Source organism: Primulina eburnea, chromosome 7 (assembly GCF_022965805.1).
Source record: "Primulina eburnea isolate SZY01 chromosome 7, ASM2296580v1, whole genome shotgun sequence".
Classification (NCBI taxonomy): domain Eukaryota; kingdom Viridiplantae; phylum Streptophyta; class Magnoliopsida; order Lamiales; family Gesneriaceae; genus Primulina; species Primulina eburnea.
The window spans coordinates 1,472,846-1,488,126 of record NC_133107.1 but is presented as its reverse complement, the minus strand read 5'-3'; the positions used below and the strand labels follow the sequence as shown (position 1 = coordinate 1,488,126).

General features: G+C 33.2%; 2 protein-coding genes across 4 annotated transcripts; one reads left to right on the top strand and one right to left on the bottom strand.

The window, feature by feature from the left end:
• Positions 1-2,558: 2,558 nt before the first annotated feature.
• On the top strand, positions 2,559-7,600 carry LOC140836425 (MACPF domain-containing protein At4g24290-like). The gene is made up of 7 exons (XM_073201932.1): positions 2,559-3,329; positions 3,687-3,925; positions 4,311-4,512; positions 5,200-5,268; positions 5,454-5,640; positions 6,028-6,194; positions 6,738-7,600. Exons 1-7 carry the CDS (start codon positions 3,039-3,041, stop codon positions 7,419-7,421), a joined length of 1,839 nt encoding a protein of 612 aa, XP_073058033.1. The 5' UTR covers positions 2,559-3,038; the 3' UTR covers positions 7,422-7,600.
• Positions 7,601-8,096: 496 nt separating this feature from the next.
• On the bottom strand, positions 8,097-14,901 carry LOC140836424 (uncharacterized). 3 transcript variants are annotated; one of them, XM_073201929.1, is made up of 18 exons: positions 14,697-14,901; positions 13,914-13,986; positions 13,789-13,832; positions 13,166-13,208; positions 12,794-13,009; positions 12,560-12,682; positions 12,076-12,147; positions 11,489-11,533; positions 11,230-11,309; positions 10,992-11,056; positions 10,845-10,911; positions 10,660-10,773; positions 10,121-10,194; positions 9,925-10,022; positions 9,794-9,853; positions 9,621-9,689; positions 9,481-9,534; positions 8,097-8,359 (listed from the first exon to the last, which is right to left on the bottom strand). In XM_073201929.1, exons 1-18 carry the CDS (start codon positions 14,789-14,791, stop codon positions 8,291-8,293), a joined length of 1,461 nt encoding a protein of 486 aa, XP_073058030.1. In that variant the 5' UTR covers positions 14,792-14,901; the 3' UTR covers positions 8,097-8,290. The 3 variants fall into 3 exon arrangements, with proteins under 3 accessions (XP_073058030.1, XP_073058031.1, XP_073058032.1); XM_073201930.1 differs by having other exon boundaries at positions 13,166-13,225; positions 14,697-14,900; XM_073201931.1 differs by lacking the exon at positions 13,166-13,208 and having other exon boundaries at positions 14,697-14,900.
• Positions 14,902-15,281: the final 380 nt, after the last annotated feature.

Sequence of the window (15,281 nt, the reverse complement as noted above, 5' to 3'; positions counted from 1 at the left end):
TAAAGTTTTAGTAATAATTATAATATTATTGTTTTTTTATTAAATTAATTATAAATATAATTAAAATAATTTGATAGATAATTAAATATTTATAATTAATAATTAAAATAGTAGTAAAATTTTGAATATTAATTTTAATTTTAAATAAAATTTAGTGATAATATAATATTATTGTTTTTTTAAATAATTATAAATATTTTTAAAATAATTAAATAGATAATTAAATATTTATAATTATAATTCATGTTTATTAAAATTAATTAAAATATATTTATTAGAAATATATTTGAAAATATTACGGTAATCATTAGACACAATTTATTACGGTAATCATTAGACACAATAAATTAAAATTTAATAAATATTTATTTTTATAAGAGATAAGAAGATAAAAATAGGTGTGTTGATAATTTATCCCACTTAATTTGTTAGATTAATAATTAAATAAGTAATTATAAAATTAGGTTTTAAACCGGGTCAAAATGATTTTTAATATATCTTAAAATTTTAACAAAATATTATATAAGTATGTGATTATTCGTCTATTCTTATTTAGTCACTTCAATCAAACACGCCCTCAATGTATATTGTAGTGATAATTATTAACACTTGTTAGACTATTAATTATATATTAGGTAGAATAATTAAACTACTAATTAATTATATATTAGGTAGAATAAATATAAAATTTTGATATTTCATTTTTGCTCTTACAACAATTAAAATTCTAAAAAAATGTGACTAAATATAATTTTCTTTTCAATTCAATTCATTTCATTTAATTTAAAAATAATGATGGTGATTTTTTTTATTTTTTATTTGCCAATATATTTAATTTAAAATTCATTTGGATGATTATTGGTTCAAAGCATTCAAATATTTTATCACGAGTCTTTTATATATATAAAAAATTTTAATTTTTTTTAAAAAATCTAATTATATTAAAATTTATTTTTAATAATTCATTGAATATATTCAAATGATAGTGAAATAACTCAAAAAATCACAATCAATTTAATTTTGAATTTAAATGAAAGTGTAGGAAAATATTAAAATGAGAAAACTAATTAATACTAAATATTGGGTAAATTTGATAGAACTTTTTTAAAAAAAAAATGAAATAGAATGAAATATGGCATAATTAAATATTGAAATGAAAGAAAGATAATAGAAGAAAATCAAAAGTATAAAACCACAACCATAAAATGTGGTTAATGAGTATTAATTATTAATTAAGAGATTAAATGCAAAATTACAACATATATTAATTGACAATGAAAATAAATAAACATGTGTAGAGTAATTATGTTTGTTGACAATTTAAAAGCTTTTTCATTATCCATACATAGATAGGGATTATTTCAAAAATTCTGGCCCAATTTTTTTTTTTTTTTAAATTTTTTTATTCCTCATGATATGAATCTCAACCCTTGATCATGGATGTGGACTACTGCCCCACATCCAGGATCGAACCTTCCCATAGATAGTACATAGATTCCCTGTTGACGACTTCGATTTGCCAAGCGTTTTATGCTTGGTAATCCGTCTTTTGTTCAAAGTTTTTTTTTTTATTACATACATTGGAGTGGGAATCAAACTTGTGATGTCCAGGGGCGTAGCCAAGATTTTAAAATAGAGTGGGCTAGACATTGAAAATATAAATATTATTTAATGTATTTTTAAATTTTTTTTGTTATATTTTGTATAATATGAACTAGATAAATTTTAAAAATCATCTTAAAAATTTAATATATCAAGATACATGATAAATATCATTTATAATAATGAATTTTTAAAATAAATTCAATGTAAAGTAAGTAAAAAAATTAAGACAAAAATTTGTGTGAGACGGTCTCACGGGTCGTATTTGTGAGAAGGATCACTTATTTGAGTCATCTATGAAAAAATATTACTTTTTATGCTAAGAGTATTACTTTTTATTGTGAATATCGATGGGATTGACTCGTCTCATAGATAAAGAATAACATAAATATATTTATGTAAATATATATTTATAATCAGAATAACACAAATATATATATATATAAAATGTAGAATTAAAATGAGTAAATATATAAATTAAGATAACAACATAGATACAGAATAGGGAAAGTTGGTGAAAAATCTCCAATCAAAACATTTCTTTGGGTTCACTCTCTATCCACAAAATTGTGGTACTATGTCATACAAAATGTGGTACACTTCATGTGGAAATGTGGTACTAAAAAAATACCCAGGTACTGAACACAAAAAAAATCGACGGTTGGAGACTGAAGGCCGATTTCCCGTACAGAATAAGCTCAAATGCTATATTATTTAAAACTTATAGAATCCATGTATAAAAATTTTACTCAGTGACTAAAATTTCTAAAATATATAACTATATATACATTAATCCCGAGACTAGGCTGGGCTAAAGCCCACCCTAGCCCCTAAGGAAGCTACGCCCCTGGTGATGTCAGCTAATATGAGCACGGGTGAGAGCACATAAGCTACAAAGTTGGTATTATTTTGTTCAAAGTCTCGTGTATGTACATTTACAATGTCTTTTTAGAATTTTCCAAAAGTTTTGTTCGTTCACTTTCCACCCTCCGCCTGCAGGCAGATGCCGGTACGAAGACCCGGTGGCGGCACTAACGTGTTGACTTTCCCTCCACCGCTGGCCATCATTTAAATATTATTAACTTACCTAACACCAACTCAAACTTTGAAGTACTGCATTTATACGTTGATATTAATATTTATGACGTATCAATTTATGTGAAAAATTGATCATACAGTGACTTGATCAACCTTTTCAATAATCAACTGTGCCTGCTCCATTTTGATTGACCAGTCCACAATTTTCAACTCAAAACCCCGATTCACAGCTCCATCATATTTCCAACCTCTGTTGTGATGAAGTAATATTCGGCAGACCAACAACCCGGCTGATCTCTTCAACAATTCTTCAAGTTATTGTTATGGTGGAGTAATTTCATGAGTTTGTGCACGGAAATATAGCAGGTTGACAGATAAAGACCTTTTCTTTTTTAGTTATGGCGAACCATAGTAGCAAGAAGGAGACTTTCTTGAGGCTGAGGGCGGCGGCGGAGGAGGCCGTGCAGTGCATTGGTCTGGGCTATGACTTGACGTTGGATTTGCGGTTGAAGTACTGCAAGAATCAGCATACCACGAAAGAGGGCCCGAGGTTGATCGCCATGGACGGTGATCGGGTCCGGGATATAGTGATTCCTGGAGGTATTTTGGTCCAGAACGTTTCCAAGTCCATCAACTGTGATAAAGGCGAGCGCATGCGGTTCAGCTCTGACATCCTTCCTTTCCAGCAGGTATCTTTGAAACAATATTTTTATGCACATGTTCTGTAAAACTACCATCTGGCTGCCAAATTGTAGTAATTGGCCATTGTTGCCGCTGACTAGCTAATGCTATACTCCTGCTCCGTGTTGTAGTATTTTTTAAATTGTTATACTTTTACCACAATTTTTAGATATGAGAGCTGGAACTCGTTAAAGAACCAAGTCTTTATAATTGTTTGATTGTAAGAGCTGAGACCTGCGTTCTTTTTAGCGACATTGATTCCTTTTATTAGATGTATTATTCATCATAGTTATTTTTGAGAAGTAGTTGAATTCTACTATTATCTATCTTTGAGTTTGTGACTAACACATCATCTGACCTTTTAGATGTCAGAACAGTTCAACCAGGAATTATCACTTTCAGGTAAAATTCCGACTGGCCACTTCAATGCAGCGTTTGAGTTCACAGGTTCTTGGCAAAAAGATGCTGCTTTCACAAAATCCCTTGCTTTTGATGGGGTCTTCATCACCCTCTATAACATTGCATTGGAAAGGGCCCAAGTGACGCTCCGTGATCATGTCAAACAAGCTGTCCCATCATCATGGGATCCTTCGGCATTGACAAGGCAAGCATAAAAACTTATTTCTCTTCCATGTACATCGCTGAAACATGTATACGCTTATTTACTCTGACTCAAGATGTTTGAATCAAGGGACTAGCCCTTTAATTGTTCTGATATGCCCAGGACATGAATAATGTTGCTTTTCAATGGGAAATTATGGCATTAGATCTACACAAATTTTAGAACATGTCATTAGGAGGTGAATTTGTTTGATTATATTTTCCATTCATTTAATTGCCAAGATTTCTGGTGGTTGTCAACCTTGGTAGGTTGCACAATCCTTCTATCCCCAGTTGACTAAATACTGATATGCTCTTTATTTGAAGATTTTATTATGATTTCCATGTATTTTTGTTAAAGAAATTATGCTTTTGAATATTCTTTTCAGGTTTATTGAGAAATATGGTACACATGTCATTGTTGGTGTGAAGATGGGGGGCAAGGATGTTATATATGTAAAGCAACAGCATTCATCGCCTCTTCATCCCATTGAGATACAGAAAAAATTGAAGGAGGTGGCAGACAAGAGGTTTAGTGATGCAAGTGAACAATCTGGCTTGTATCCTGAGAGATCTTATGGTGGTGAAATGGTTAGATTTAAAAATTTATCCTTCTATCACAACATGTTTGTGAAATAATGTCTTTGTGATATCATCATGTCACGAGACCATCCCTTGGACTATTTCAGTAATGGGAGTCCTTTGTCATAAAATAGCACATTATGTATGAAAATTATAACTGTTTTTTTTAGCAAAATTTATCGCTGCATTTTAATTAGGTCTGCATGTTGCTCCTGCATATTAAGAGCAAGCTTGTATTGAAGCTAACATGAGAGTACACTATCCCAACTTTATTAGGACTGTATGGGGGCGGGTTAAAGGGAAAGTTAGGTGAAAAACTTTAATTTTGAAAATTTACTCTCACCAAATGTATTCAAATACTTTTTAAAAAAAATATTTAACCAAAGTTATTTTGCTAACAACCCGGTTTCAAAGGTTGTCTTAAATTTTACAAGACCTATAAAATAGATGAACAGTTTGAATTAAATCAGCAACATTATTACGAAAGTTTGAATTTTTATTTTATTTTATTAAATTTAGTGCATCAAGTTTTATAATACTCTTTCTTGGAAAATCAAAGAATTTATTGTTGTTTGGAGGAAAAGCCTTTAGTGGTTGAAACATGTTAGAGAGATTTGGTCTCTTATCTTAGCAATTTAAGAAGCATCCTTGTGTAAGAATTCCTATGGTTAAATAAATCTGTTTAATTCATTTCAGAATGAGAGTAATGGGCGTGAATTTACATTCTTGGATCCCAGTACACCAAGTTTTCGCTCCAATGAAGAGGTAATCCCTAAATAAGTTACATTGGTTTCGATATAAGACCCATCAACTTAGCCAACTGATATTGCACAACTCATTCCATGTCGGAGAGTTGCTCATATGTGGTTTGTAGTGTATTTGATGATGTAATTTTATTGCTGTCGTTATTTCCTTGTTGGTTGCATAACTTTTCAGAATGAAAATTCCAGGAAATTACTGTCCTCTGGAGGAGGCGAGGCGGAAGCAGCAGTAGAAATATTCCTCATAACAAGTGGTGTCAAACTGTTCAGCTTGAGCCTGAAGTGATATCAATGTCTTTTATTCCGATTTCATCACTTTTGAGTGGAATTGACGGAAGCGGATTCTTGGGTCATGCCATCAATCTATATTTGCGTTGTAAGCATTAAGTATCATCATATTTGATAGATTTCTGGTTTCTTTTAAATTTCACACGCTTACTGAAAATGGCAAGACATAATGCTGCAAACTTGAGTAGATATAATGCTTGTTTTGAGCTTTCAGAAATCACATTACTGTAAACCTTGCAGTTTAAATTTTCAGCTTATATCTAATAATGTTACCTGTTTTTATCAATCAGTATCAACAGTTTAAAAATGGACAAAAAATTCTCCTCAAGGTGGTGGCAATTGGTGTCAGTTTGTCAAAAGTTGATGTTACTGGCATCAGCTAGTTACTTATTAACCTAATTGTCAGATTGAGTATCTTCTTATGGAACACAGAATACCATATTTTATCAGCATTAAACTGCTGCTTCTCTTGCAGATAAACCACCAATAGAAGAGCTTCAGCAATTTCTGGAATTTCAACTTCCAAAGCAGTGGGCACCTGTATTTGGTGACCTTGCTCTTGGTCCTGATAGGAAACAGCAAGGTGGAGCATCTTTGCAGTTCAGTTTGATGGGTCCGAAGCTTTATGTCGATACTAACGAGGTAACTTCTCCTGAATTTTAACCTTTTTAAGTTTCAGTCTAATCTCATGGTGATTGACTGATGGTAGTGCATGTGCTTTTGATGGATGAAAAAGAGTGTCCTTAAGGTGTGAATTATCTTGAATATAAAAATTCGTTTTAATCTTGAGGTTATCCCTCCTTGTTATCCAGTAGCAATAGCATTTTTACAAGTTTCTTCCCCTTCGGTCCCTCAAGACTCGATTACTGTCCTGAGTATTGAATGACACTATCATACAATTAATAAGGGAGTTACCAATCCTTATTGAGACTAGCTTTTAACATGCGAGTTACCAATTTTGTTAGGACATCAAGTGTAAGAGAAAACTTGCAGAAATGGGTCTTGCCCTCTTCCATTGCTAAACAGACTTTGGGCATACTTTGAGATGCATTTATTCTCATCATTTGTTGAATTGATTGCTTTAAGCTTGATCATTTCTCGTGCTTTATCATCTTATTTTTACTATTGAATGCACTGAGATGACTGATAATGGTTTTATCTATGTGGCAAAAAATAACTTGACAGGTGGATGTAGGAAACAAACCAGTCACTGGCCTGCGACTGTATTTGGAAGGAAAGAGGTGCAATTGCTTAGCTATCCATTTGCAGCACTTGTCCTCCTCACCGAAAAGCTTTCAGATTCGTAATGAATCTGGCAGACACGGTAGTAGCTCTGATGACCGTAGGTACTATGAGAAGGTCCAGTGGAGGAGTTTTTCACATATATGCACAGCACCTGTCGAGTCCGATGATGATCATTCTATAGTCACTGGCGCACAGTTTGAAGTTAAGGAATCTGGTATGAAAAATGTGCTCTTTTTACGCTTGCATTTTTCAAGAGTTACTGGTGCCACAGTTGTGAGGAAAGTGGAGTGGGATGGTTCCCCTGCCTTGACTCACAAGTCTGGAATTATTTCAACTATAATCAGTAGTCGCTTTTCGACCAGTCAGAAACCTCCTCCAAACCCATCCGATGTTAATGTCAACTCTGCTTTATATCCCGAAGGCCCCCCTGTGCCTGCGCAAACTCCTAAACTTCTTAGGTTTGTTGACACCACAGAAATGACTAGAGGGCCACAGCACTCTCCTGGGTACTGGGTAGTCTCGGGTGCTCGGCTTATGGTAGACAAGGGTAAAATATCGCTTCGTGTGAAATACTCTTTATTGACTGTCGTTCCGTTTGACGAAGAAATAATAGCGCAGGGTTAAACAGTCAATAAATTTTGATTTGTACTCTTACATCGGTATTGTAGTGCAGTGCTTTGCGGCTTTGCGTATAATTGTTGTGATATTTAGAGTACTTCTGTTTGTTCTTTTTAGGGAAAAACTGAATGCCAATGTATCGGACTTATTGATGTCAAAATATTGTTACCGATGTTGCTAAACCATTCTACGATATGGTAAATTGCATTGCCACAAGGTAGCGGAACATTTTCAGCCAGTTCCGGGTTAAAGAAATATTAACGATGAGAATGTTCAATAGGCGGATGGAATGTAAGTGTTACCAAATTAGAAGTGATCAGACAAAATACTATACCAAATTTTGGTGGCGAGACTTAGGTGCATGTCAATCAAATTTGAACCTAGTTCCCTGTTTACTACTCAATCAATTGTAAGTCATTTAGGTTCTAATTTTCAAAAAATATATTTACACGGTAGAAAAATTGACTGATAAATTTGATTCAATAATTTCGAAACTATAATTTATTTTCCAATACCATCATAAAGGGTTTCAATAGGTTGGGCTAATGCTTCAAGTAGCATTATATTTGTTAACAAACAACTGATGCATTGAGCAATATAGATGAGTTTCCCTTCTCTTGTTTCCTCATCCGTCTACATTCTTCCCCCGAATCAATGAAAGTAATACTTCATACTGGACAATAATCACAATGACAGATCCCTCGAATTGTATAAAACTCAAACACCAAATAAAATCCAAAATGGCACAAGAAACATGAAAAGTAAGTTGCGGGAATTTTATTTTTTGTAGTCTTGAGATTATATGAAAAAATGAAGGTTTATGCAGTCAACACATGCGATTAACTAGAATTATCTCACTCAAAGAAGACCAAAGATTATTTCATGGCCTGCGTTGCTGCTGCTGGTTTCTTACGCATGGTCCAAAATGCAGCGTTGTAATGATTCTGCAATAACAGTAGGAAACAGAGTTATATGTAGGACTTCAAACACGCCCCCACAACCATGACCATACACGTTAAATAATCAAGGCAACAAATCGAATTTGTTGCAATTAATAATTAAATAAATGGGGAAATGAGGATTAACCATACCAATAACAGTAGCAACATTGACGGAGAAAATCAAAAAGGGGAACCAATTAAGTTACTAGCTACAAGTTATAAGATAAAAATGATCAATCTTTGAGTCTAAACATTATCGGTGATATTTATCAATAATTCATTGAATACGATGTGATAATGAAAATTTAACGAGGAAATGATATGAAAAAGCATCATTTATTTATTCATTTGAATCTCAAAAGAATAAAAAGATTGGAGTCATCACATCTCGTAACAATACATAACTATAAGAAGTACAACTAAGACAAAATTCAATTATTTGATTGCTCAATCCGAATTGGAGGCATATTTGTCCTCTTCATGTTAGTATTGTCTACTATCAGTAGAAAGACCCGGAGTCCTGTAAAATAGGATATGTTTCGGATATATGGTACAAGATACATGCAAGTAAAATTCACTATATTCTTTTGGACATGCCCATATTACCCTGCACCGATTTCATTCTTGTAAAACTGAGCGCTTTCCGTTTTACCAAAATTTATAGTTGGTGATAATGGTGCAACTTAAATATTTTAAACCGCACATCAGTCTAAACGTCATGGTTCGATCGCTCTACCCAACGGAGACAATTATTGCATCAATATCCCTCCCACTAATTGCTTTCCTCGCAATCAATGGAAATCGAACACATGACCTTAGCTCTGATACCAATTGTAGGACAAAGTGTTTGTCGCTTTACCAAAAACTATAGCTGGTGGTAATTATACAACTCAAATCTTTTAAACCGCACAAGAGTCCAACCGTCGTTCGATCGCTCTACCCAGCAAAAAAAATTATTGCACCTTAACAATACCTACTACTTTTCAAGCAGACTTCATTTACATTTTATTTTTTTCTTTTTGATATACGTGTTAGTTAACTGAGTATTAAAATGTCAAAATAATTGGTAGAGAACAACGTAAATATTTTAAAAATTCATCTAAAAAGAAAGAAAAAATGGCAACCTGCATCATTGATCTTGGATTGGTGGTGTAAGTTGTCTGAACCATTGACTCCTTCTATTACCAAAAAGACGACGACGTGAGCTTTGGGGAAAACGTCATGCACTAATACATCAAACTTAAAGTAATATGTCAGAGATTACCTGAATTTCAAATCCATAGTGACAAGAAACCCTCTTCACATCTTTCAAGCTAAGCTCAATTGACATCTCCTTCAAAAATAAAAGAAATATCACATGGCAACCCAAAATATCAGATGTTTCTTGGTATATGAGGTGGAGTACATGCTTATTCACTTCGGATTAAAAAAGCTCACATCTTCCTGATTATAAGTGTCTGCAAAATGATAAAGTAGTGGCCCCAAATTTATCCAGACCTGCCAAGCATTCAGAATTGGGAATCACGGAAGAAAAGGATTTAACAAATAAATTTATTAAAAACACTTACTCCCCCATCTTTGAGTATTCTTGAAATAATCTCAATATATTCCAAAATGTTGTGAGCCGTATCAAGAAAGAAACAAGTCACAACTGCATCCCAAACTCCTGAAAAATAAATAAACATATGTAAGAAAACAAGCATAAAATAATCACATAACCCTGCATCATAAATAAATATGTTTGATGTAAAAAAACTTTCATACCTACTTGGCTTGGATCATTGTATACTTCAACAAAATCACCTCCGCACATTGAGAAGCCTTCAGTAATCCCTGCACTGTTCCAACAGATTTCACTCTATAGTCTAGTTCCAAAAATCAACATCGACATAGTTCATGATTTATCTTAAAGAATCAACTAAGCTGCACTTTGCTAGGAGTACGATAAAGAATTTAACGTGAATAACTCGTTAAGAACTACCATAAAAGTTCACATCAAAGTTTTACTGGCAAAATTTAAGCATCTCTTTGAAAAAGAACTTCACAGTACTGCCTCGATCAAGAGTGGTGTGGTGGAGAAACAGAAGGATAAAAAATGCTCAAGTAATTAGGAGAAAGGTAACATAATGGGCATAGAAAATAAACAATCAATAATCAAAGGATGCCTATCTAATTTTGACTTTTTCCTTAGTATGACAATTGACGGATGGGAAAGCACAAAAACCATCAAAAGAAACAAAGATAATATAAAAGATGGATGCGCATATAGAGAAAGTAACAGATAAAAAAATGTTAACCAACACCTGGCTGGATGAATATCTGGAATCGAAACAGGACGTAGCTGATCATCATCTGAAAATGAATTGCAGTTACTGTGTATCCATGGATATATTCTCCACTCATCAGCAACTTGAGATCTAAACAATTGATAAGTTAGTATTCAACAAAATCTGATATTTATAAAGAACAAAAATCAGAAGTCTCTCACTGGTTTAATATGAAACTGGAGCATATCATCATGTAGTAAGAAAATTCATTCCCTTGGCTTATAAAACCTGCGATGCAATAAAATTGTTAGGCTGCTAGGAAGTAATAGATTATTTAGAAAACTAATTGTCCATCTATGGAGACATACCCAGACATGAGATTTCTAATGCTAACCTCCCAAGTCCAGCTCCAGGGACTAAGCAGGTAGGAGGACTGTTAAAAGAGAATTTTCTCAGCATTTACCAACAGAATACACTAACATCTTAAAGCATTGTGAACTATTATGGTACTACGTTACAAATAGTCCATTTTGCACAACAAAAGTGAGATAGTCTAGCAGCAATCAACAGACAATAGTGCTTAGGAAAATATTGCTGAAACTATGCCTTTCTTTTGAACGATGCGGAAAAAGTCGTTGAAGTTCTTTAAGAATTGGCTTGTAGCATTCATCACGTTCCTTCTGACCCTGAACATGAAGAGAAAATAAAGTAAATAATCCCTCTCCATATGTTCTTCTCTCTCCTTTTATTTTCCTTCATTAAAATTGATGATACTAAATCCCCAAATTGTTAAGCACAACAGAACGGAGAACATTGTAGCTTAAGATCTAGGTTCTTTAATGAGACCAGAAAATTTAATTACTACCTCAGCTGCCCAATCTCTGACAATGTTTCTTATGATGCATCGAACCTGAGAAAACATGAAAATTCAAAATCTTATGCAAATATGTTTTCATTTTCCAAGATGAAAACTTTACATAACTGAGAGAAATAAAAAGAGAGCCTTTTTAATCATGACTCATATAAATAGCAGAGAAAGATATTTTGCTGATTGTTAACGAGTAGCAGTAAAATATTAATATTACAGGACTTCAAAATAAAGATGTGAGATGTGTATGTATTTAAACAAATCAAGTAGCTACATATTGACAGAACTTGCCAACATACCCGTAGGAATTTGAGAATTTCTCATCAATTCAGTCATACATTGAAAAGCATTCAGTATTCAAGTGTAAATAATTTTGAAGTATTTTTACATTTTCGTGATGCGGTATTTATATATTTATATTTTACTTTTCTGGCATTTTGTTGAGGTAACCAGCAACTGGTCAGATTGAATCACTGACTGGGATCGTAACCTCAACTTTGATCAGTCTGCAAGAATCATTCACTTCAAACAGCACAATAGAAAATCTAAACATGATTACTAATTGACTTATAGAAATAGCACACCTTGTCTACATCAACTAAAGGAACGTGAAACTGCATAGATGGGTCCAACCAATCAGGTGGTGATGAGGAAACCTGAAAGAGAAAATCCAAAGCATTAATATCAGTGTTACGACAACCAAAAAAATCAAGGAACACAGAAGCATAAAATGATGTTTAAAACAGATGGTCTTCCAGCGGTCCTTTTTACTACTATGCACAAATTTCACACGAGAGGATACAAAATAACGAAAATCATTGATGAGATAATTTATTTAGACTGAGATTGGGCTTGAATCTGATTATTCTTCGTGAATCATGTCTCTTTAACGAGTACTTTTAATTTGGAAAGCAGATACTGATTGATAAACTATGAATATCTTCCTACCAATAATAAATAATTGCTATGGCCACTCAAATGGATGTTATTTATATCACCCCACAGAGTCAAAGCAAGAAATTCAAAAGACACACACACACACATATATATATTGAAATGAAAACTTACATGTCCATCACAATCAAGCACAGAAGATAATCGTGGACAATCAGAATTTTCTGCATTTATCTTATATTGAGATCCTATACAGCAGTTCCCAGCATTTTCGTTCGAAGATTCAATTTTCTTCTCCTGTTGTTATCTACAGAGGTCAAATTTTCATGATGAAAATGAAATAAACAAATAAAAAAAAGAAGCAACATGAATTTTTTTTAAAAAAAATACAAAAGTTACAAGTGAGACCTCTGTGACAATTTCTCTGTTTGGTGACCTATATTCTCCATTGTCACCTTTTTCAGAGCCAAGCTCAGCCCATGAATGCAGATTTCCACTTTTCAAACGAGACTGAGGGAGAAGTTTCGTTTCATCGGATAAAACACAGTTATCTGATGTATTGTCCATGTTTTGACCTTCCGAATTTTCAATATTTTGATTCAAGTCAATTGGGGGTTCAAATGCCTGCCAAAGCCCAATTGTTCATTTAAAACAAAAACAATGAGTGCCAACACATTTTACAACGTGCAGACTCACACTTAAATATAGAAGTTAATGAGTGATGATGGACAATACAAGGCATAGCTATAAGCACAGGAGACGGAATAATCTATCAATCACCTTAAGCATTTCAAAAATGAAATATGAATTTTGTGAGATACACCTGCAAAACGAAAGCATCTAAACAAAATCATTCTCAGGCAGCATAAGGGTGAAAATAATTTGTCATTTGTTTGAGTTATAATATCCATTACATAAGATTCAAAAAATATCGGCAATATTCAGTACATGTCAAAGTTTCTCAATTTTTTCAAAAAACACGCTTGGCTTAGAAAATTAGTTTGAGTCATATCACATGTGAAGAGGTCGTATCAACGCATAAGGTTGTCATTTCTTGGTCTGAGGACAATGTTTATGCATTCATATTTCATGTCAGGTTGCCGGTGGACTACACATTATTCATGACCATGACATAATTTTTGGGCAATTATAGAAAGTCCTGCTCGTACACTTCCAGCTGTATTTTTATTTAATCATAATGGATGTCAATTCATTTTCTGATAGTCTGCATTTCGTCCAAAAATGGGGCATCACTCGTCTCATTTATCTGCAATTTCTATCAAGCTTTTCAAAATAGCTTTGTTCATGCTCTATAAAAGCCAGACAATATAGAAAAAATAAAATCTATTAAACTATTTTATATTCAGATTTCAGTATGATGAATATGTTAAAGATAGCTATACCATCTGAGTTTCTGAAATTTGAACGGGATGTGTGGTAACAGGGCCTGCAAAAGTCCAAGCCAAAGCATCAGAAAAAAAGTTTAAAAGTAGTTCTGTAACCTCATTTAATCAACCATAAATAATACCTTGTGTGCTGGTGGAAGCCTTCTGAAGCATCTTTCATATCTTCTGATATCCTCCTCTGCAGCCTCTGGATAGCTGCATTGAGATTCCAATTACAAATCACAGGAAAAATATTAATTGTTGATTTCTAAAAAAAATTAACTTGGTACGGTAGACTCAACAATCTTCGATCAAGAAATACAAGAAAAAGATAACGATCAACTTGGAAATGAGTAACTGTCAATCTCTGAGAAGATAAAAACATACAAAAAGCTGATATGTATGGTACTAGAACCAACCAGGAATAAGCAATATCACATGTAGACGAGTGTATGCAAAAGTGCAAAACAGTACCATTCAATATCTATTGCAATTACGAATCTTTCCAGTATTAAAGTACAAGGGCCGGCTTTTAATCAAAGATTGAATTTTTTTTCACAATTTCCTCGGCGGAACCCTCGATAGAAGTGATTACAGAGTCCATCATTCCACCGGATTTTTTAACTGACAGTCTGACACGAGTCAAACTGCTCAGTAATTGGCATTTTCCCCAGCATCAGCTGACTATCACAACTTCACAGTCACAACTCAACCATCCGATATAACATAAAATATAAACACAAATTAGAAAAATTGAAATATCACAAGTAAAGCTTGGATTCCAATGGAAAGACGTCGAGCCAGACAAAACGGGAACTTTCATTGGATTAACCACACAAACAATAAAACATTGAAACAAATCGATGCAGATTACGGCTAAAAATTAAAACAGTCAAGCACAGCACAGGGTGTACTAGATATTTTACTTGAGATAAGCGCTGATTATTCGACGGAGTGATTTAACTTCCAAAGCTTCTTCCAGCTTCCGACGCCGCAATTCCTCGTCCTCCGTCGTCAACATTTCTTCTCCTTATCTACGGAGACTGCCGTTCTCCGGAGTATTTCACGGTCCCTCGTTTTTTGGATATGGGCCAGGTCAAGTTGAATGTTGGGCGAGTCCAAATGAGTACGTGTCGGATTATTTTTCAATTATTATTGAGATTGATTAATGAAAAAAGGTAGATTAAATGTTTTTTTTTGTAAAATCCAAAGGTCCAAAACTCATTTATTAATTATTACGACCTATAAAAAAAATAAAATTTTATTTGATAACTACACAAAAACTTGTGTGAGATGAATCTCTTATTTGGGTCATCTATAGAAAAATATTACTTTTTATTATAAATATCGATATGATTGATCCGTCTCACAAGATTCGTGATAACGTCTTACAATTGACCTAACAACTAAATCAACTCATTAGGTTTATTCATATTTTTAACACTAGCTTAAATTTTACCCTTTTTGAAAATAAAAAAATAAAAATTGAAAACCAAACTAATCGAAGTATA